Source organism: Trichosurus vulpecula, chromosome 9 (assembly GCF_011100635.1).
Source record: "Trichosurus vulpecula isolate mTriVul1 chromosome 9, mTriVul1.pri, whole genome shotgun sequence".
In the NCBI taxonomy this organism is placed as follows: Eukaryota; Metazoa; Chordata; class Mammalia; order Diprotodontia; family Phalangeridae; genus Trichosurus; species Trichosurus vulpecula.
This window is the reverse complement of record NC_050581.1, coordinates 33,271,384-33,296,025: the sequence shown is the minus strand read 5'-3', so window position 1 is coordinate 33,296,025 and position 24,642 is coordinate 33,271,384. Positions and strand designations below refer to the sequence as shown.

The 24,642-nt window shown below is 38.5% G+C and overlaps 1 protein-coding gene and 1 non-coding gene across 6 annotated transcripts in view; one reads left to right on the top strand and one right to left on the bottom strand.

The window, feature by feature from the left end:
- Window positions 1-12,639: 12,639 nt before the first annotated feature.
- The window catches only part of CEMIP2 (cell migration inducing hyaluronidase 2), a 97,260-nt gene continuing 85,257 nt past the window's right edge, over window positions 12,640-24,642 (bottom strand). For all 5 annotated transcript variants that reach the window (XM_036738151.1, XM_036738152.1, XM_036738150.1 and 2 more), the window contains 3 exons: window positions 19,048-19,202; window positions 16,434-16,537; window positions 12,640-14,554 (listed from right to left, as the gene is read on the bottom strand). In XM_036738151.1, coding sequence (XP_036594046.1) covers window positions 14,358-14,554; window positions 16,434-16,537; window positions 19,048-19,202 — 456 coding nt within the window. In that variant the 3' untranslated portion in view covers window positions 12,640-14,357. The remainder of the gene's footprint in view (window positions 14,555-16,433; window positions 16,538-19,047; window positions 19,203-24,642) is intronic.
- On the top strand, window positions 14,964-15,068 carry LOC118832422. Its single transcript, XR_005009186.1, has one exon. It is a non-coding gene; the product is annotated as a U6 spliceosomal RNA (small nuclear RNA).

The window sequence follows — 24,642 nt, the reverse complement described above, 5'->3', positions numbered from 1 at the left end:
TATGCTCTCTAATCTCATCTGGTGAAGAGGGGGCAAACTATTATCAATCAGAGTTCCTTCTGATCATATTTGTTATATTTTATTTTGCTAATTGCTAATCCTAATTGCTACATCTGATGACCTGTTCTCAGTCTCTTTCTTTTTTTTTAACTTCTCTACAGCATCTGACACTATTAACCACCCTTCCTCTGAATACTCTCTCCATCCTGAGCTTTTAAGATGCTACTCTGGTCCTAATTCTTCTACTTGTCTGATGAATCTTCTAGTCTTCTTTTCTAGATCATCTCCCATGTCTTTCCCCAACCATAACTTTCTCATAGGGTTCCGTCCTGGGCCTTGTTTCCTTTTCATTATGTGTTCTCTTATTTGGTGATCTCATTAGCTCCCTGCCTAGAGTCAGGAAGACCTGAGTTCAAATCCAGCTTCAGATATTTACTAGTTGTGTGACCCTATGCAAGTAACTTATCTTCTGCTTGCCTCAGTTTCCTCATCTGTAAAACAGGGATAATAATAGCACCTATCTCCCAGGGTTGTTGTGAAAATCAAATGAATTGATGATTATAAAGCCCTTAGTACAGTGCCTGCCATACAGGAAGTGTTATATAAAGTTAGCTTAAAAAAATCCTCAATCTGCCTCAGTCTCCCCAACTGAACTGGGAATAGTAATAGCACCTACCTCCCAGAGCTGTTGTGAAAATCAAATGAGAAGATATTTGTAAAACACCTAATACAGTGACTGGCAGATAGTAAGCCCTTAATAGTTAATTTCTTTCTTCCTTTCAGTTCTAGGTCTGTGATCCTATAATATAATATGCCAAGAGAGGAAGAAGATGTGACACATAGGCAGATAACTGTAATATATGTCATGGAGGTTTGTTTCTATCTATGGACTCTATGGCTGTGCTTGACTTAGGCAGCCTGTCCCTGTGGAGGAAGCGAGGGCAATGCTTCCAGGAAAATCACGAAGCCATGTAGCAGTAGAGCGTTAGAGATAGGGTAGAGAATGTATGGTTGGCAGGAGCCCTTTTTGACTGGCTGCCTAGCCAGAACTGTTGGCATCTTCAAAAAGCCTGAGTCAGTGACATAGGCTTCTCTCTTTGTCTCATTAACAAGTGAGAGAGATTTTTGGTCATATGGTGAGGGGGAAGGACTTTGGGCTATCTTCATTCTGAGACTTGGTCCTTTGTCCTTTCTATATTACGTGAAGAGAGTGGAGTGTCTAACTGGGGAGTGTGAAAGGTTAGGAGAGCAACCACAGGAATCTAGGAGTTAGAATCCAGACCAGGATTTACAGCCCTGAGGAACTTACCTTTGGGATTACAGTCCAAGGGAAAGACTCACCCAACAGGCATGCCATATCCGGACAAAAACTTGTCCATGTAGGAACCGAGCCTAATTCCTCTCAACCCAGGGGAGATTATATCTCAATGTGTTAGGGGAAAGATTTATACTTTATTTTTGTTATATCTTTGAAGTAAATATCCCCTTGTAAAAGCTAATTGATATTAAATACTTAAATGGAACTAGGGTTTTAGTCACAGGCCCCTAACAATGGGGGAACATAATCAATAAGGGCTTGAACTGATGACAGCAGAGAAAAAGATATCCTTTCCCTTCAGTTTTATCGCCAAGAATCCAAAAGGAAATATAGCAGTTTGACTCTGGGAGAGAAAAGCCAGAGCACACCTGCTATATACAGATAAGAGCACTGATCAAAGGAGCTCCAATCAACTTTATCAGATTATAGAGAATAGAACTTTGTCGGGAGGCATCTGAAGGGCATCCAATGGAGGTAAGCATGAACACTGCACCGTGCTGTAAGGACACAAGAAACTCCTCTGATTGGTTACCATTGACTGGGCTGCTTCTGAGATAAGTGGTAACAGAGATTTTCTTGGAATTACTGCTGCTCCCCTGTTAAAGAAAGCTGATCATGCTTCTCTCCTTCCCCTCCCTCTACAATCTCCCTCCTCCCTCTTCTCCTCTTCCTTGTCTTTCTCTATCCCTTCTCACTTTCACTTTCTCTCCTTTTCCCTTTTTCTTTTTTTCTTCTCTTTTGGGCCAGGGCTAGATAAGAACACAACAATAGGTGGGGAGAAAAAATTTCTCTACCCACCCCCAGGAGTGGATTAAGGTAGTTGTAGGCAAAACTGGTGTGCCCTCAGCTAGGTAGCATGAGCTGCTTGCACCTTGCACCTCCTGATGTTTTCTGATGTTCCTATTCTTTTTCTGAGAACATATCAGAGACTAGAATTCCTGAAGATAGACCTTCCCTTGCCTAGGAGCCAACACATTGGTAAAGTTCTTGTAGGAGTATATGGTAGGTATGTGTTTCTACTTGGCTTGAGAAAAGAGATCCTAAGAGTGAACTTTCCCAGTCTTGAGGGTCACTGGAGGATTGGAATCATGAACCATGCCAAGGTGATAAGGGTTAGAGGGTAGGGGGACAGTAGAACTGAAACTTGTTCAGACAGCACCTACTCAACATGAAAGGGACTACTTATTCAGTAGTACCAGATTTGTGTTTACCTTCAGGGGAAATCTAATGAGCTATTTGAATGTTTTGTGATTCTGTTTCTGTTCCCAGTTGCCCTTATGTCCTCTGCATTTTCTGCAGAGGAAAATTAAAGGCTACCCACTGCTGAAATAGATAGACAGACACACACACACACACACACAGAGAGAGAGAGAGAGAGAGAGAGAGAGAATGTAGATGGATCTAGTCTGCATAGCTGTAAGGGATCCTGATATGCATATTTGGGGAACCTAGCATCAATATATCATGCACATATAAAAATAGTTCCCCAGAGTGAATGGTCCTTTGGATTGGGACTCCAGGTCTTGACTGGATATGAGAGCCCAGAATCCTTTGGGAGGACCTTTAGGCCATACATGTAACAGTGCCTTAGAGAAGTTTAAAATAAAATGTTATGTTAGATCTGAGAAATTAGAGAAGGCTTCATGTAGGAGGTGTCACTTCATAGAATGTCAGAGACAGAAGGGACCTAAGAGATGATTTCAAAAGTTCCTTTAAGCTTGAAATATATGATTATCCTATGAGTCTTTGGTCCTGTGAGATTCTAGGCTAAGGGAAAATAACTTGCTTAAGGTCATGCATCAGGCAGATAAAAGACCCAAGTCTTCTGATAACAACTCTAGTCTCTTTCCACTATAACTTTGTAAGAGCTGGCCTTTAATGGATATTTTGGATATGACCAGACAAGAGAAGAGGGAGTACATTCTAGAAAATTCTAGCATTCTAGAAACAGAAAGCTGAGAAGAGAGAGGCATAGGGGATAGAGCATGCACTTAGAGTCCAGAAGACCAGGGTTTAAATCCTGCCTTGCACACTGATTAGTTGTATGACCCCTGGCAAGTCACTTGGATTCTTTAGCCTCAGTTTTCTTATTTGTAAAACAAGTTTCCTTATTTGCAAAACTGGACTCCTTAGCCTCAAAAGTCACTTTCGGCTCTAAATGTTCATGATCCTATGAAATGGAAAAAGGTAAAGAGATGAGATAACCCAGGACGTGTTCAGAAGACAGACCAGTCCAGTTTGCCTAGAATTTAGAGGGTACCATGTATAGTACTATACCATGAGATAATACTAGAAAGACTCTTATTAAAAGGATTACAGATATGAGAAGTCAGTAAAACATGGGAGCACTAGAATGACATGAATCAGAGTGAAGAAAGCAAAACTAAAAGAATAATACACACAAAGACTACAATGATATAAATAAAAGCAGCCCTAAAAGGCAACAACATTCCTATCAAATAGGACAAGCAATGTTGGTACTGACAAAGGTTAAAACACATATCCATCCTTTCCATTAACAAAGAGCAAAAAGTAACATGTACCGTCAGTTGCAATCACTGTCTTATAGGAATCCTTGACCTTTTTTTGGCAGTCTGGCAAAACCTATCAGCCCCTTCTCAGAATTATGTTATTAAAGGTGTAAAAATAAAAAAAAAAAATCCACAGGTTTACGAAGGAAACCAAGTATATTGAAATACAATTATCATTTTTTTATAGTTCACAGGCCCCAGATTAATAACTCCTGCAAAGTCTAAAAGACAATTTGGCCTAATTTTTCCTCCAACATACTTTGTACATACCAGGATAAGGGAGTAGGTATTAATTAGTTAGGACATGGCTACTGGGTCAAAACAAAACGTAGCCATTTTTAAACTTCAGAAAAATAAAACAGCATAAAGATGGGAGTAGAGCTAGGTCATGGAGGGCCTCAAATGCCAGTCTAAGGAAATTAAACCTTACTTGGTTGTCACAGGGAACCATTGAAGGATTCTGAGCAAACGAATGACATGAATGGCATTGTGGGTAAGATTAGTGTCTCAGAAACATTCTTTGCTTGATCGGGTCAGAAAAATAAAATGGAAAATTGGCATTTCCTTGCCCTGCCTCTCTCCACACCACATTCTCACTTATTTAGTTTTAAATTTGAGACATGAAGTGGGCATAAAGACCAAAAAAGACTAATTATTTGGCTTATTAAATTAAATAAAAAGCAAAAGGCTGGATTGGCAACATGAGCCGTTCTGGAGTTGTTTTAGTAGATTAGGATGTAACAAACCTGATGATAAAGTTATTATTGGGATTAGTTTGAGGTACAACTTGCCTCACCCCTAGAGGCTAACTCTTCCTCTTAATCCCTTTCCAAGGAAACACAGCTTCCTGAGCCCTGGGATGACTCCAACTCAGTAATTGGTGATGAGTTCCTGCCTCAAACCTCCATAGCTTGAGAAGGCCTAAAGTCACTGCTCATCCTCCCACCTGCCCCACCTCCATACCAGATCCCTTGTAGATGATGTTAATTAACCTGAACTCATTCCTCAATGATTAGCATACTTAATACCCTCTAAAATAAACTCTAATTTAGCCTCTCTCTGTCACTCTCTCTCTCTCTCTCTCTCTCTCTCTCTCTCTCTCTCTCTCTCTCTCTCTCTCTTTCTCCCCCTCTCCCTCTCTCCATATATATATACACAAAATCTTTTGTATATGGTTATTTGAATTTTCTTTCTACCTTTAGATTGTAGGCTCCCTTAAGGGAGGGATTGTTTTTTGCTTTTCTTTGTATCTTTAGTTTTTTGCACAGTGCCTGGCACATGGCATGCATTTAGTATATAAAGTGCTTACTATATAAATAGAGTTCCTACCCAATTAATTACAGTAATGCTACATAAATGGGAGAAAATCAGTACTTTCAAATCTGGCCAGGACCTTCAAAATCATCTCATCCAGGGGTTCTTAACCTGGGGTCTATGCACCCCCAAGAGCTCTATGAATAAATTTCAGGACCTCTATTAACTTGAACGTGAAATTTTTTTTTTTATTCGCACTGACCTCTAACTGAAATTTATCATTTCCTTCAATTATAGATTTATAAAACAAAACATTTTGAATAGAGGTTCATTGCCTTAATTAACTAGCCTGCCAGAGGGGTCCATAACACATGGAGAGGTTAAAAATTCCTGATCAGTCCAACATCCTCATTTTATAGAGGAGGAAACTGAGTTCCAGAGAGGGAAGCAACCTGACAAAATTCATCCATACAATTAGTGTCTGAGAGGCAGCTAGGTGGCACAGTGGATAGGGTGCTGGGCCTAGTGTTAGGAAGACCTGAGTTCAAATCCAGCCTCAGATACTTACTGGTTGTATAATCCTGAGCAAGTCACTTAATTTCTATCTGCCTCAGTTTCCTCAATTGTAAAATTGGGATAATAATAGTACCTACCTCCCTAGGTTGTTGTGAGGATTACATGTTTGTAAAAGGCTTAGCACAGTGCCTGACACATAGTAGTTGCTTAATAACTGCTTGTTCTTTCCAACCACATGACAAATAAGAATTTTTCATAGTTGAAAAATACAGGCAAAATGTATCAAGGACACTGATATGATGAAGTTGTTTTTTTTTAATTCTGGTCATACCTTAAATTATTTTTTGTTGTCATTACGTCTCTTTCTTTGGACCCAATATCATGGAATCTACTAATAAGTTTGGATTCTTGGGCGTTGTCTCATACAGAACCATAGTGAATTACACCAATATTTGTTTGTATCATAAAACTGTAGCAAGGGAAGTTACAATTACCAAACACCTTCCTTTCAACTATTGAAATAAACCTGACAGGATGTAATTGAAAGATAATGCAAATGAAAAAGATGTTCCAGAACACACAGGAGTCAACTTTTGGAAAGATGTCATGGCAACAACTGCGTTGGTCTGAAGGGTTTTCTTATTGCAAAAGTGTCGGACCTAGAACCACAGGATCATAATCCAAGGGGGCTGGGTCACAAAAGTAGTAAGTAGGTATTGGGTATTTAGTATTCAAATCCAGCTCTTTTGACTCCAGTATATACATATATATATGTACATATACATATATATGTGTATGTGTGCATGTATATACATACATATACATATATATATATACATACACACACATATACATACATATATATGTATATGTATGTATATTACTTGGTCAGCAGTAGTATTTAAAACCAGTCATTGACTTGAGTCTAGTACTCTGTCCACTTGCTATACTACCTCTCAGGGGAAACGTAGTAACCTATTGCCTGGGAAAACATTAACTCACTATCAACCATGGAGATATCATATAGCTTTTTAAAAAAGCATTTAAGAGTATGATAATCTGAGTTTAAGTCCATGCTCTGATACTTACTGCTATGTTGTTGTTCGGTCATTTTTCAGTTGTGCCCAACTCTTTGTGACCCCAACTGGGGCTTTCTTGGCAAAAATATTGGAGTGGTTTGCCATTTCCCTCTCCAGTTCCTTTGACAGATGAGGAAACTGAAGCAAACAGGGCTAAGTGACTTGTTCAGATTCACACAACTAGTAAGCATCTGAGGTCCAAGTTGAACTAAGAAAGATGAGTCTTCCTGACTCCAGGTCCAGCACTGTGCCATCTATATGCTATGTGGCCATGAACAAGTCACTTTCTAGAGGAAGGGAGAAAATTGGGAACTCATTTTTTTAAATGGCTGTTTAAAATGATCTTTACATGTAATTGGGAAAAAAAAAGATTGAATTTTTTGTAAAAAAAGAAAAAAAGGCTTTGTAAACTGAAAGATGACTATACTAACCACAAAGCCTACAGTTTGAGTTTAGCAAGGGCTAACAGAGCTGTGACTTGAGGGAATGGAACAAAGGAAGAATACATTTTGAGTGACAGAAAGAGAGAAAGTAGAAAGGATTCAGTAGTTTAGGGACCTGCTTAGCCTGGAGAGAGGGAAATATTCTAGTTCATATTCTGGCTACCTTCCTCTCTATCAGCATCCCTTAGAGAAAGCAGAGAGTGCAAAGGGCTAGTGAAAGCAATTAGGGATTGAAAAGCTAACTTAAAATGAGTCAGTCTGGGCCTCAGTTTCCTTATTTGAAAAAAAAATGTAGTTGGACGAGGTGATCTAAAGTCCTGTCTAGCCCTAATACTCATTATGTGAGTTTAACTTTTTATTAATTTGTTGCCAAATAACCAAAGGGAATAAACAGTTGGCTCTAATGAAAATTTGGGATTGTCCATGATGTTTACTTTGAGCCAGAACTAGCAGAGATGACTGGAATTCTGACTTAGCTGCCATCGTCCCAGGTGGCACTATTATTCCTTCATGTTTATGAAAAGACAGACTGTTGTATATGGCAAGCAAACTGAGGCACAGAGATATTTAGTGGCTTCTTTAGTGGTCCTTTCCAGCTCTAAATCTATGACCCTACAATCCTTTCAGTTGAGCTGATACAGATGATGAAGATATTTTCTAATCTCTTAAGGAATGCCTAATTATCCGCCATTCAAGATCTGCACCTCCTCCCTACCACTTGCCTCCAACCCATCCCTTCTCTCTAAATTGAACATATCCAGTTAATGGTGTGAGACAGTATTCATTTCTGATGAAGTCAACAGAAGAATGGGGGGCCATAAATACTAGAGAGTCTAAACATCAGCTCTGAGACTGCTGGAGGTCCAAATACCACAGGGCTGAATCAGCCTTTCATCTTCCATTCCAATGTCAAGGAAACTGAGTTTGATATGTCATCTCTCAGGTGGTAGGAAAGGAATCTTTCAACAAAACTTTAAAACAGAGGGTGAGCACACTTGAGATCACCTTGCATTTCTCATTATAGCACCACATTCCTTTTGGGGGGGGCGGAGCAGGAATCAACCAAATATCTCATCTGGTTGAGAGCTACCATCTGCTTGAAATGCACGGATCAATTTACATGACTAAACTTGTTTTTTAAAAAAAAAAGCTAACAGGTGGTGGATAAGACTATTCATGAAAAGTTTATCCAAATAAATTATTAGACCTCATTTTGATTTATGATAAGCATTATAAAGCAATGTGTGAGATGCTCAAATAAAAAAGCAAGCCAACTATAACTTCATTTTAGTCACAAAGAAATTTGGATACTGGACTACAGTCCAGGACTAGGGCATTATGGGTATTTTTGTAGTTTAGATCAGATGTGGTTTCCATTATTACCTAATAAAAGTTCTCTTTTGTGGACAGTTGCCCCTCCTTCCTTCTTTCAGTAAAGTCTTCACATTTCGTTTCTTGAAGAATCACCCATGACACTGTATTAGGAGGGCAGAGTTTATAATCTCAAAGAGGATCATAAACATGTCTGAAACGTTCGGAACCGCCGGATATAAGAAACTCTCAAAGTAGAAGGCAGAAGAATCAAAACATTTATTTAGGCTCCACAGTAACCAACCCATGAACCAGCAACCCCATTTTGATATATTGATCAAAAGCTTCCAGGCCCAATAAGTACGCCTTGAAAGAGTAACCAGGAGGCTACAGAGAAGCATGATTGCGTAAAGCAAAATCATGTTTCCCCCTCTATGGTAATAAGATTACCCACTGGACTGAAGTCTTTGTTCAGCTTCCTCCCGTAGGTCAGCTCTGCTACTGGCAGCTCCTGCTTCAGCTGTGGCTGTGGCTGTAACTGTAGCTGTAACTGTCGCTGTAACTGTCGCTGTAACTGTCGCTGTAACTGTCGCTGTAACTGTCTCTGGCTCCAACCGGAAAAGGAAAAGAGGATCTTCAAGCTGTCCTCTCCCCTCTTATAGAGTTTTTGACATCATCAAGCACCGCCTGAACGACCAGGGCCGATTGGTTCTTGACTTGGCCCCTCCCCCTAGCATAGCCGTTAACACCTCCCCTCAGCCAGCCCCATGACTCATCACACAGGAAGTTGTCTGCTTCCTGGAATGCTCTTTGGGCTTCCTGCCCCGGAAGAGCAAGCCACAGTGTCCAGAGGCTCAATGAGGTAAGCTGAGTCATTCAAAGAAAACAAAGGCCATTCTGGCTACACTCCACCCCTTGTTATAGGATACATAATCTAATCAGCCATGTATCCTAGAACATACATTGTGATCCAATTACAAAGGAAACTAAAACATATCATTCATTATAAAGCAAAACATATCATTTGGTGACATTCCTAAATATTGGTTTACGATTCAAATGTGATCCACCCCTAGGTCCCAGCAAGATAATCTCTTCAATCAATCATCCCCAAAATAATTATTAATAATTCAAATGTCCACCCCTAAATCCTTGTATCCATTACATAGGATCAATAATATCATAACAATAAAACAACACAGCAAGGATAACACAAAATAAGTAAACAGAACACTATCATCATTTCCACCCCCCTTGAACGATTAGGGCTCAAAATCTTGGGGTGAGGGGTGAAGGTCTCATTTTCCATAGCTTCTTCATGCTGAAATTGGATGTAGAGATGGCCCTGCCCCCAAAAAGTCCCATTCCAGAGGTCATTTCTTTAACGAGCTGGCAGGAATTCCAAGAATGCTACATGCTTAGGCAGTCACCAGAAAGTGCAGGGTGCTTAAGCCTGAAGGAAACAAAACTAGCAACAAGGTTAGCCAAAATAAAGGACAAAAAGAATAGACAAGTATGGACTATAATTCTTCAAATAAAATCATCTCAAGTTTGGTTGAGATTTCAGTTATGCAAAGATCCAACATCAGAGCCAAACTCAGGTGGGAAATGTTTCTTTTCAAAAGGAACATAATGAGGAAGCCAAGAGGATCCCACTCTAGATAGAGACTAAGATTGTCCTCCCAGCCTTTTCCCAAATGTACAAGTTTTCATCCGTTAATCACACAAGGTCACCTTCAGTCTGAGTGGCTTGTGGGCTTGCAGGAGCAGTTCTTATTTCCCTATTTCTCGTGTTATCAAGTCCTCTATACATTCTGTATAATTCATTGGTTGGAATTCCATCTATCATTTCAAAACCTACCCCTGCTCTCAATAGAGCAGTAAACATTTCTTTCCTTGTTACTCTCCTTTGGCGCCAAGTTTGCTGGTTATTCACCCTTCTCTCTCGAGGAGATCTATCCCTTCCCCAGTCACCTAAGTCATGTAACTGTAAAATCTTATTTATCACTGTTGTAAGACGGCTCCCTACTTCTCCAAGTAATAAATTCAAAATTAGTTGTTTATAAGCAGGGGGAGCTGTCCTAATTATTAAATTCCTATGAGGCAGTCCCATTGGATCATTGTAATATTTGTCTGCAGTTCCTATCATAATGGCAGTCTTCATTACCTCCTCCTTTAGTCTCATGATACAATCTCTAAGTGAATACCAGGGTCTGTGCTCAGTGGGCCACATAGAATCAGTGGCATATCTCTTATTGCATCCCACGGGGGCTAATGCCAACAGAGTAGTCCTGCTATCACCATCTCCTTGCTGATGATGTTCCCTAAAAGCTTGTTGAACTAGAGGATCATGGCTGATACCTATGAATCTCATGCAGTCTGTCCCATCTACTGATATTCCACTGGCCCCTTGATCACTGAGTCTTACCATCCAAGATATCAATGGTTCTCCTATTCTTTGGCTGAATCTACTCAAAATATCTGTGACCTCTTGCGGTGAGAAATCTTCCTGAATTTCCCTTGTAACTGAATCTTCACCTCGGGTTTCTGTCTTCCTCCTTTGTATGGGTCGAGCCCTTGTTTGATCATTTAACCATCTCCTGTGCTCTGTGTGAGGCACATCCTGAACCCCAGTAGTGTTTTGTGCCTCAGCCCCTAACATTGTCTCATTCTCTCCCCACTCACTTCCTCTGCCACCATGGCTAGGACGAAGCAGGCAGTCAAGCTCTTTCTGGGCTGGGTTGAAATGCACTCTGGGCTTTTTTGGTCTCCTGTTGCTCTTAGCCACATTAATAGAAAAGTTCTCATTTGAGTCAGTTTGGTCTCCTGCTATCTGAGATTCCCCTTCTCCCTGTGGGGTAGGAGTGCCCCCATGTCTTTCACTTAATCTCAATCTTTCGTATACTAGCCAGTAGGCTGATAACACTATCCAGCTTTGCCTAGATAGTGATGCCCCTGACTGAATCCCAACTTCTCGTAAACACTTTTCCAAATCCCTAGGATCTCCTCTCCGTAGCCTTGGTTCCCAGTTTTCACAGGGTCCAGCTTTTTTAGCCAATTCTTTTGCTAGGGAGGAATAAAATGGATCCTCCCATCCTGGGATATTCATCTCTTCCTCTGGAATTGTTCTGCTTCTAAATAGAGATCTTATACCTAGCGATCCCATCCTCGTCGCCAAATGTATTAGGAGGGCAGAGTTTATAATCTCAAAGAGGATCATAAACATGTCTGAAACGTTCGGAACCGCCGGATATAAGAAACTCTCAAAGTAGAAGGCAGAAGAATCAAAACATTTATTTAGGCTCCACAGTAACCAACCCATGAACCAGCAACCCCATTTTGATATATTGATCAAAAGCTTCCAGGCCCAATAAGTACGCCTTGAAAGAGTAACCAGGAGGCTACAGAGAAGCATGATTGCGTAAAGCAAAATCATGTTTCCCCCTCTATGGTAATAAGATTACCCACTGGACTGAAGTCTTTGTTCAGCTTCCTCCCGTAGGTCAGCTCTGCTACTGGCAGCTCCTGCTTCAGCTGTGGCTGTGGCTGTAACTGTCGCTGTAACTGTCGCTGTAACTGTCGCTGTAACTGTCGCTGTAACTGTCTCTGGCTCCAACCGGAAAAGGAAAAGAGGATCTTCAAGCTGTCCTCTCCCCTCTTATAGAGTTTTTGACATCATCAAGCACCGCCTGAACGACCAGGGCCGATTGGTTCTTGACTTGGCCCCTCCCCCTAGCATAGCCGTTAACACCTCCCCTCAGCCAGCCCCATGACTCATCACACAGGAAGTTGTCTGCTTCCTGGAATGCTCTTTGGGCTTCCTGCCCTGGAAGAGCAAGCCACAGTGTCCAGAGGCTCAATGAGGTAAGCTGAGTCATTCAAAGAAAACAAAGGCCATTCTGGCTACAGACACTCTGACTCCTGTCACTGATGATCTAACTTGGGGATTGGTGGCATCAAAAAATTGGGAAAAAGAAAGCATGTGGAGTCTCACTATGAGTGGCTCCTTTTCTCAATTTGGATGAAAGCCTACTCCCAAAATAGAGCTGTCAGACTACTTGGATCACAGAGAAGTCGACAAACCTGTGTCCCTTTTCCAAGTCCCAATCCACCATGACTCAATCATAGCAAGTACAATCATCCCCACTCAAGGTGAACTTGATTAAAGAATAAAACCGAGCACAGTGTTTTTACAATTGGAAAAGTTTTATTGGTAGCACTTTGAGGTAGCATACTTTGTAAAATAATAGAAAGAGTCAGAGCTGCTCATCAATTTCCCCTTTGCTCAAAGGCACTGTCATGCCCACCCCTGCATATGGTTGAAGAAAGTGAAGTTGTATGTGTTAATGCTCAACCCCTTCCCCTAACTCCATCTCCCCTAGCAATCCCAACCCGCCCCTACCCTCACTTGTTTTATTTATAAAACCTGATTAACTCAGTGACAAAGGACCCAGCTACCCACCTATTGATTCCTTTTTCCTATTGGATTAGCAGTGTAATACAGTGGAAAGAACACTAGATTGGAGGCAAAGGACCTGGGTTTGAATCCTGGCTCTTACACATGTGATCTCTGTGACTACTCTATCCCTCAGTTTCCATGAAATGAAGGGTTTGGATTAGATGACCTCTAAAGTTCCTTCCAGTTCTAAATCTAGTATCCTATAATCTGTTGCCTAAAGGGTCTAGCCACTCTCCTTGCTGCATGGAACCCTCTTTTGCATCCACGGGAATGCCACGCACATAACTGGAGAGTGAAATAGGGTACAATTACCACTTTGCTCTACTTAATCTCAAAACTGTGAGAAATCAGGATAACCTACTCTTTCTAGACTATAAAAAGGTCTAGTTCTACACTTCAGAACAGATCCAGAAGCTCATTCCCTTACCCTTGGGAATAACCATGTCAGGAGGTAGCTAGCTTCCTAGGACCCTCAGGCAGATCTGTGAGCAGAAAGGCTTAAGCATCACTGGAGCCCAAGCAAGGCCCAAGGTTCTAAAATGTCACAGGTCAGGAAGAGAGCCTGATTATTAAATATGAGTAACAAATGTAAATATCCAACTTAGCACTGCACATAAGACACAAATATACAGCTAGAGCAGGCTAAGGATTAAAGCTGCAAAATGGTCCCAATCAACTTCAAACTTTAATACTGGAATAAAAAAAAATCGCCTGATGTTCATAGGTTAAGAAATTCTTACCTCAAAAAAGCCCTTTCTTCCCAATTCATTTCACTATTTGAAAACTGAACATACACACGTGCACACGCACACACACATACACACACGCACACACGCACACACCCCACAAACTCAGTGTAAAAGTGAACAAAGTGACCATGTCCTGACAAGGACAGAGGCCACGCCTGAGCTGCCACTTAGAAACTAACAAGAATAAAATTAGTCAGTAACACGTAAAATCCTCAAAGTCTGTCCGAGGACAGGCACAAAAGAATCATCTCCACGTGCCACCTGATGAGTTCAAATGGCTACCAGACACACAACTGAATGTCAGACTTCAAGTAATCCAAGGTGCAGCAAGACTTGCCCCCAAACAGTCTCAGGCACATTCCTGTGGACACCCCAGGTTTCTCCACAATACAAAAAGTAGAAAACTGTTTACAGTAAATACAAACTAGGAAGGGGGGAGGGGGGAGAGGGAAGGGCATCGAGGGAAAGGGAGAAGAGACACTCTCTGAATAAACTGGCTTTACAAATAGGAATAAATTCTTTAACATTTTGTACAAAGAGAAGGTGCACAGACTGGCAATGAAGCTGTCAATTCAGGCTTCTTTCTGTCGCAAACAGCAAAATGATTTCCTCAGGTTTTAACAGTGTCATTTAAAATGCCATAAATTAAATAAGTTAGTTCACATTTTCCACTAGCACTTAAGTTACACTTTAGTCTCTAATGTGCTCTTGAAGCTCTCTTTAATAGCTCGAAGTCTCTTCTTCGGATACTGTTGACTTTATCGCAGCCATACTCTCCCAGCTGTAAAGGTATGTATTTTTCAAGCAGCCCAAGGCCCTGTCCAGCAGGACTGGTAAACAGCTTAGTCCACGCTGGTTTAAAGTTTCCGCTGAATCCCAGGAATACTATACTCCCTGCAACATAAGAGCCCAATTATTAGCTACAAAGTTCCATGTGAGGCCAGAGGGTGGTCAAACCAGAGATAGGCATAAAAACCACATTTTCTTATGTCAGCAAACTAACTTCTACCACCCACATGTTTGTCCCAAGCAACAAAAAACATTCCCATACATTTCTTTTAAAAAGCCCTTTCACTTTTAAATTTGCACTCCAGCATTGTGGCCTTCATCTGGAGGATACTTCCCTTTTCCCTCTGACTTCCCTGTTCAAAACACTGCTCTCTGGCTATTAGTCCTCTATACAGGAGCCCTATTAGAAGATAAGTTCCTTGAGGACCGGGGCTTTCCTACTTGCTTGTATCTTAGCCTTGCTGACACAGTACACAGCCTATGGCAAGCACATAATAAATGCTTTTGGAAGCACATGTTTACCCTGGCAGCACGTATACTAAAATTGGAGTGACGCAGAGATTAGCATAGCCTCTGCACAAGGATGACACAAAAATTTGTGAAAGCATTCCATATTTTTGTAGGAGGGGAAGGGGTTGGGGAGGGTACTCATAGAAAGGAGGGCATATTGGGGGAGGGGTTAGTCAGAAACAAGACACTTTTGAGGAGGGATAGGGTAAAGGGAGAGAGAGAATAGAACAAATGTGGAGAAACAGGATGAAGGGAAATACAGTTAGCAATCCTAACTGAAAAAATTTTGAAGCCAGTTTCTCTGAAAAAGGCCCCATCTCTCAAATATATGGAGAAATGAGTCAAACTGATAAAAACAAGAACCATTCCCCAAATGAAAAATGATCAAAAAATATAAGCAGTTTTCAGATAAAGTGAAAAGTGCTCTAAATCACTATTGATTGGAGAAATGCAAATTAAAACAATTCTGAGGTATTACCTCACACCTATTAGATTGGCTAACAGGCAAAAAAAGAAAAATGGCAAATGTTGAAGGAGATGTGGGAAAATCAAGATACTAATGCACTACTGGTGGAGTTGTGAACTAATTCAACTATTTTGTAGAGCAATTTGGAACTATGCCCAAAGGCCTATAAAACTGTGGATACCCTTTGACCCAGCAAGGTCTGTATCTCAAAAGTGATTAAAAAAAAAAGGAAAAAGATCTATATGTACAAAAATATTTATAGCAGCTCTTTTCTGGTGGCAAATAATTGGAAACTGAGGAAATGCCCATCAATTGGAGAGTGGCTGAACAAGTTGTGGTATATATTATTGTGATAGAATACTAGCTGTGCTATAAGAAATGATGAGCTAGATGTTCTCAGAAAAACCTATAAAGACTTATATGAACTGATTCAAAGTGAAACAAGTAGAACCAGGAAAACATTGTGTACAGTAATAGTAATACTCTAAGATGAATGATACAATCAATATAATACAATACAACTCTGAAGGACTTATGATGAACAATGCTATCCATCCCTAGAGAAAGAACTGATAGGAGTCTGAATACAGATTCAAAGCATACTTTTTAAACTTTATTTTTCTTGAGTTTTTTATTTTGGTCTATGTTTTCTTTTACGACACGACTAATAAGGAAATGTTTTGTATGACTACACATGTATAACCTATGTCAAATTGCTTACCTTCTCAATGAGAAGAGTGGGGAGGAAGAGAGAAATTGGAACTCAATTTTAAAAATGAATGCTTAAAATTATTTTTTTACATATTATTGGGGAAAAATAAAATACTAAACAAAAAAAGACCCTGTTCATAAGGAGTAGTTAATGATGGAAAGGGCAGAAAAAGAGAGGGTATACCTTTTAATTGTTATTTCTTTCATTCATTGACAAGTTAAAGTCCCCAGTGAACATATAAAAATGCACATAGCATAAGCAACTTAAGGATTATCTACAAAAATGTAAGTACCAACCTTTGTTATGAAGATGAGCTGGTTTGTGTAATCCCATAGGTATTAATCCTTCAGAAATATTCAGATTTTTAATTTCTCCTCTTGTGCTCAGCAGAACAATTGACCTATATTTTTAAAAATTTAGGCTATTTTATTTTCATTCAGTGAAATATATCTATTATATACACACAAATTTCTTTTTGTACCCCTCATCTTTTCCAGTCTCATACCCCTTACCTTTTCATAAACTATTCCCAGCAAAGATAAAATCTAAACTTCGATAAGTGACAGATATTTTAGATAAACTGAGCTAGTGCTCAGGCTGTAACTCTATTAATAGGGGATACAGATCTATAAAGTGTGATGGAAGCAGCCAGAACTCTCTCACAAAGGCCAAAGAATTTTGACAGCAGGGTGCCTTAAAAACACTGAGTCTCAAGAAATTCTAAAGCTTTGACCACCTCTGAATAGATGAGAGCTGCCCATTCCAGTCCCATGGAATGCCTTCCAAATATATGCCTAGGAATTCAGTAACTCTAAAAAGGGGTTCTTAACCTGAGGTTGATGGACCCCTCCCCCAAGCTATCTTTGGATAAATTTTAGGCATTCTGTGAACTTGACTGGGATTATATATTCAAACATATTTTTAAATTAACCTCTAACTGAAATTTAGAATTATCTTCAGTTGGGAATTCTTCTGAAAAAAGCATTATTTTGATAATGAGTCCATTGGCCTCAACAGACTGTGAAAGGGGCTGATGGCACAAAAAGGGTTAAGAACTGCTACTCTAGAAGTTAATCCTAGTAGCCTCAGGAGAGTATTCATTTGCACAGCTAAATCTTACTCCTAAATAATCTGTCTGTAGGGTGATTTGTGAGTTTAAAGGACTATCTTGAATATCTGTGGCAAAATTCATATCATAGGCTGAATTCTTGGATGTTTTAGAATTATTTACAATAAAACTTTAAAATATAAGGCCCAGGAAAGGATTCCTCCATAAGTGTAGCAATCTAAGGCAGGAGAGGGGAGGAAGTACAAAAGATATTTATCCTGGGGTTGAGGTAGTAGAGAAGGAAAGAGGGAGAAAGAAGGATAAGGACAGGGAGAGGAAGAGAGGGAAGGAGATAGAAAGAGAGAGAAAGTGAGAGAAAGAGAGAGCTAGTGCTCAAATAATCTGCTGAATAATGAAAATCAGAATACATGAAGATTTGTTTCTGATGTCTACATAAAACAATGGTAAGATATGTTGAGGATAATCCAAAAATGAAAAAGGCTTGCAAAATAAAATGTGCATTTTGGGGGCTTTTCTCAACAAAAGCATGTGCACCACACATTTATCAGCAATGGTTAATATGATAAATTGTCACAGTCATTGGATTAAAGAGGACCTTGAGAGCCCAATTTCCTGAGAATTAAAAAAAAAAAAGGATGTAGATGATTCCCAAAAGTCTCTCCTACGTGAGGATGACCAAAACAACAACAACAAAAAAGTCTGACTTGTCCATTTTATTCAAAGTGATGGCCAGATGAGCATCTCTATCAAAAAGACTTCAGATTGTTTTCAAAGCTCTGCTCAATTCTGCCTCACTAGATTATGGCCTTGGACCCTCACTTTAGCTCTATACTTAGGGTCTATACCAGGGCTGTCCAAAATGCAGCCCACAGTGGGATTTATGCAGCCCGCCTACAAGCATAGAAATTTACATAAATGCTTTAGTAAATGAAGCCGAGCTACAGCAGAGCTATCACTAAAATGGCAAATCAAAGTATATTTTGTCTATTGTTTCAATAAAAACCTAAGGTTGGACAATCCTGGTCTATACTTTCAAAAAGTAATCATCTTGTAAGGACCTTTTAGGTCCTTCTGGTATGCTAGTAACTTGTGTAGAAAGCCCTCACTTATGCCCAAATCTCTATAATAGAGAGTGTTAACAGTAAGTTTTCAGTATGTCTTTACTTCCCCTAAGAGATACTAGGACAATAGATAAACGTCCTGAATTCAAACCCTCAGAGTCTCCTTCGACAAAGTCCATGGAAAGTGGGATAATAGTAATAAGTAGCCCTTATGTCATGCTTTATGGCTAGCCAAGCATTAACATGGATACACTATCTTATTTGCTCCTCTAAAGGTCTGCTGAACCGAAAATATTTCAGGACCACTCCTCAAAGAAAAACAGGGAAAGAAATTGCTCTACAGAGGACAAAAATGGGGCCTGAGGGGAGAGTGGCAGCAGGGTGGAGCGTTAAAAGAGGCATGGACTGTGTTAAAATGTCAGAGTAAAGAGACAACTTAAAGCTCACAGAGTTACTGTATGTTATCTTATCAGAGTACTTCCCAGATTTAAAACAGCCTATTTTATTCTATGGAAGTACAGACAGCTAGCCTCCAATAGTAAATAGGACGCTGAATTTGGAGACTGAGGAAAGGTAGGTTTGAATCCTAGCTCTGACAATTGTTAGCTGCTTGACCCTGGGCAAGTCACTGTTCCTAAGTCTGTTTCCTCACCCGTAAAATAAGATAATAATATTTGACGTGGGGAAAGCACTTTATAAACCTTAAGGTGAACTATTATCATTATTATTATTATTATTATTGTTATTATTATTATTATTATTATAGAAAAGTTTACATACCTTGCAGGAATTGATGTTTTTAAATATTCTTTCAAACGTTCAACTTCAGTAAAAGAGAATAATTTGTTTTCGGATACTCGGGAAGGAACACTACAGGCATCCACAACCAGGAGATACAGACCCACACCTGTGATCGGATAGTTGGTGCCATTGACCTGATAATTACAAAGACATTACCTGCTATTAATGCCATTTTTTGTGGCCTCTCAACTATTCATTGCTCTCTTTCCTCATTCCCTTTTGATTTTTTAAAATTCATTTTTAAAATTTAATTTTTTTAATTAACAAGCATTTATTTTCTTTCCCTTCTATACACCTTTAATTTAAAAGAAAAAAAACCCCCTTCAAACAAATATTCCTAGCCATGCAAAAACAAATTCCCACATTGGCCATGTCTCATATTGCATCTTGAAACCATCCTCTTTTGGGTAGCAAGCTTCATCATCAGTCCCCTGCAATCATGGTTGCTCACTGCATTGACTAGCGTTCTTAAGTTTTTCAGTTGTTAGTCTTTTTCTTGGCTTTTGATTTTTGGTAAATAGCATTTTATTTTTTCCAATTATATGTAAAAGGAGTTTTCAAAATTCCTTTTAATAAGATTTTGAGTTTCAATATTTTTCTCCCTCCCATGCCCCTCCCCAAGACAGAAAGCAGTCTGATATAAATTATACCTGTGCAATCAAGTAAAATATTTCCACATTAGTCATGTTGTGAAAGAAAACATAACAAAAGGGAAAAGACACACATACACACACACACACACACACGGAAATAGTATGCTTCAATCTGTATTCAGACTCCATAGTTTTTATTCTGGATGTGAATAGCATTTTCCATCATGAGTCTTTTGGAATTGTCTTAAATCATCATATTGCTGAGAAGAGCTAAGTCATTCATAGTTGATCACTGTGCAATGTTGCTGTTATTGTGTACAATGTTCTCCTGGTTCTGCACACTTCACTCAGCATAACTTCACGTAAATCTTTCCAGATTTTTCTGAAATCCACCCACTCATCATTTCTCATAGCACAATAATATCTCATTACATTCATATATCACAATTTATTCAGCCATTCCTCAATTGATGGGCATCCCCTCAGTTTTCAATTCTTTGCCACCACAAAAACAGCTGCTATAAATATTTTAGTACAGGTGGGTCCTTTTCCCTTTCTTATAATCTCTTTGGGATACAGACCTTGTCGTAGTATCACTGGATCAAAAGGTATGCAGGTTGATTGTCCTTTGGGCATAGTTGTGAATTGCTCTCCAGAATGGTTAGATCACTTCACAACTCCACCAACAATGCATTAGTGTCCCAATTTTCCCACATCTTCTCCAGCATTTATCATTTTCCTTATTGATCATATTAGCCAACCTGATATGTGTGAGGTGGTACCTCAGAGTTGTTTTAATTTGCATTTCTCTAATCAATAACTATAGATAGCTCGAACTTTTTCATCTGAAAACTGCCTATTCATATCCTTTGACCATTTATCAGTCAGGGAATTACTTGTATTCTTATAAATTTGACTCAGTTTGCTATATATTTGAGACATAAGGCCTTTATCAGAATCACTGTCTATAAACATTGTTTCCCATCTTTCTGCTTTCCTTCTAATCTTGGTTGGGTTGGTTTGTGCAAAAACTTTTAAATTTAACATAATCAAAATTATCCATTTTGCATTTTATAATGTTCTCTATCTCTTTTTTGGTCAAATTCTTCCCTTCCCCATAGATCTGACAGGTAAATTATGCTCCCCTAATTTGGTTATATCACCCTTTATATCTAAATTATGTACCCATTTTGACCCTGGTCTTTGCCTAGTTTTGGCCACATCATATTCCAGTTTTCCCAACAGTTTTTGTCAAATGATGAGTTCTTATCCCAGAAGTTGGAGTCTTTGGGTTTATCAAACTGTAGGTTACTATAACCATTTACTACTGTGACTTGTATATCTAATCTATTCCACTGATCCACCACTCTATTAGCCAATAACCAAACAGTTTTGATGAATGCCGCTTTAAAATATAGTTTTAGATGTGGTACAACTAGGCAACCTTCCTTTGCATTTTTTAAAATTAATTCCCTTCATATTCTTGACTTTTTGTTCTTCCAGATGAATTTTATTACCATTTTTTCTAGGTCTATAAAATATTTTTGGTAATTTGATTAGTATGGCACTGAATAAGTAAATTAATTTAGGTAAAATTGTCACTTTTACTATATTAGCTTGGCCTACCCATGAGCAATTGCAAATTTAGATCTGGTTTTGTGTGAAAAGTGTCTTGTACTTGGGCTCATATAGTTCCTGGGTTTGTCTTGGCAAGTAGACTACCAACTATTTTATATTGCTGACAGTTATTTTAAATAAAATTTCTCTTTCTATCCCCTGTTGCTGGGCTTTGTTGGCCATACATAGAAATGCTCATGATTTATATGGATTTATTCTCTATCTTGCTACTTTGCTAAAGGTGTGAATTATTTCAAGTAGTTTTTTACTTGATTATCTAGGATTCTCAAAGTATATCATCTGCAAAGAGTGATAGTTTTGTTTCCTCATTGCCTAGTCTAATTCCTTCTTTTTTTTCTCTTATTGCTAAAGCTAACATTTCTAGTACAATATTGAATAACAATGGTAATAATGGGCATCCTTGTTTCACCACTGATCTTACTTGAAAGGCTTCTTAGCTTATCCCCATTGTAGGTAATGCTTGCTGATAGTTTTAGAGAGATACAACATATCATTTTAAGGAAAGCTCCATTTATTCCTATGCTCTTGAATATTTTTAATAGGAATAGGTGCTCTATTTTGTGGAGAGTTTTTTCTGCATCTGTTGAGATAATCATATGATTTCTGTTCATTTTGCTATTGATATGTCAATTATGTTAATAGTTTTCTGAATATTGAACCAGTCCTGGATTCCTGGTATAAATCCCAGCTGGTCATAGTGCATTATCCTCATGATAAATTGCTGCAATTTCTTTGCTAATATTTTACTTAAATTTTTGCATTAATATTCACTAGGGAAACTGGTCTATATTTTTCTTTCTCTGTTTTGGCTCATCCTGGTTTAGGTATCAGCACCATGTTTGTGTCATAAAAGAAATTTAGTAGGACTCCTTCTTTGCCTATTTCTCCAAATAGTTTATATAGTATTGGAATTAATTGTTCTTTAAATGTTTGGTAGAATTCACTTGCAAATCCATCTGGCCCTGGAGATTTTTTCTTAGGAAGTTCATTGATGGCTTATTAAATTTATTTTTCTAAAATGGTGTTAAGTATTTTATTTCCCCCTCTGTTAATCTGGTCAATTTATATTTTTGTAAATATTCATCTATTTCACTAAGAACATCAGATTTATTGGAATACAGTTGGGCAAAATAGCTCCTAATCTTGTTTTAATTTCCTCTTCATTGGTGGTGAATTCACCTTTTTCATTTTGATACTGGTAATCTGGTTTTCTTCTTTCTTTTTTTAACCAAATTAACCAAAGGTTTATCTATTTTATTGGGGTTTTTTTTTTCATAAAACCAGCTCTTAGTTTTATTTATTAATTTGTTTCCTTACTTTCAATTTTATTAATCTCTCCTTTGATTTTCAGAATTTCTAATTTGGTGTTTAATTGGGGATCTTTAATTTTTTCTTTTTCTAGCTTTGTTAGTTGCATGCCCAGTTCACTGATCTGCTCTTTCTCTATTTTATTCATGTAAGCATTTAGGCATATAAAATTTCCCCTAAATACTACTTTGCTGCATCCCATAAATTTTGGTATGCTGTCTCATTATTGTCATTCTTTTTGATGAAATTATTGATGGTTTCTGTTTGACCCACTCATTCTTTAGCATTAGATTATTTAGTTTCCAAATAACTTTTAATCTATCTTTCCACAGTCCTTTATTACATGTAATTTTTACTGCATCATGATCTGAAGAGGATGCATTTAATATTTCTGCCTTTCTGCATTTGCTTGTGTGGTTTGTATGCCCTAATACATGGTCAATTTTTGTGTAGGTACCATGTACTGCTGTGAAATCTATCCCCATTCAATTTTCTCCAGAAGTCTAGAATATCTAATTTTTCTAAAATTCTATTCACCTCCTTAACTTCTTTCTTGTTTATTTTGTGGTTAGATTTATCTAGTTCTGAGAGGGCAAGGTTGAGGTCCCTTACTAGTATAGTTTTGCTGTCTATTTCTTCCTGTAAACTCACTTAATTTCTCCTCTAAGAATCTGGATACTATACCACTTGGTGCATATATGTTTAGTATTGATATTACTTCACTGTCTATGGTACATTTTAGCAGGATGTAGTTTCACTCTTTGTCTCTTTTAATTAGATCTATTTTTGCTTTTGCTTTGTCTCACCCCCTCCCTTCTTTCCCTCTACTATAATGGCTCTGTCATGACTCTTCATGTGATATAATTTACCCCATTCTGCTTCCCCCTTTCCTCTTCTCCCAATACAATCCTTTTTTTTCCCCTTAATTTTTTTTATTACCATATCAAAGTCAATACTCTCTGTCTAAGTATACTCCTTCTAACTGTCTTAATAGAGATACCATTCTCAAGAGTTACAAGTATCATCTTCCCATGTAGGAATGTAAACAGTTTAACCTTATTGAATACCATGGTGTTATGTTTATTTTTTCTTTCTTGTTTCTTGTGCCTCTCTTAAGTCTTGTATTTGAAGATCAAGTTTTCTGTTTAGTTCTGGTCTTTCATCAGGAAAATTTGAAAGTCTCCTATTTCATTGAACACGCATCTCTTTCCCTGAAAGATTATGCTCAGTTTTGCTGGGTAGTTGATTCTTGGTTGTAATCCAAGTTCTCTTGCCTTTGAGAATATCATATTCTAAGCCCTCTGATCCTTTAATGTAGAAGCTGTTAGATGCTGTGTAATCCTGACTGTGGCTCCTTGATTTTTGAATTGTTTCTTTCTGGCTACTTGCAGTCTTTTCTCCTTGAGCTAATAGTTCTGGAATCTGGCTACAATACTCCTTGGAGTTTGCATTTTGGGGATCTCTTTCAGGAAGTGATTGGTGGATTTTTCAATGACTATTTTACCCTCTAGTTCTAGGATAGGGCAATTTTTCTTGATAATTTCTTGAAAGATGCTGTCCAGGCTCTTTTTTTTTTTACCATGGCTTTCAGATAGTCCGGTAATTCTTAAATCATCTCTCCTGGATCTATTTTCCAGGTCGGTTGTTTTTCCAATGAGGTATTTTATATTTTCTCCAATTCTTTCATTCTTTTGATTTTGTTTGACTGATTCTTGATGTCTCATAGCTATTAGCTTCCACTTTCCCAGTTCTAATTTTTAAGAAGCTATTTTCTTCAGTTAGCTTTTGTATCTCTTTTTTCCATTTGGCCAATTCTACTTCTTAAGGACTTGTTTTCTTCAGTAATTTCACTGCATCTTTTCATGGATTCTGTCACTCTTTTAGAGGCTTGATTTAACATTGTTTTCAGGGAAAACTGGGGAGAGCTCAGGCAACTTCCTGGCTTCTTTCTGCCATCTTGGCCAGTTGCTAGTCTTTGTAACAGTTTTTACTGTAAAAAATTGTTCTCCTAGTTACACTTACTTCACTCTACACC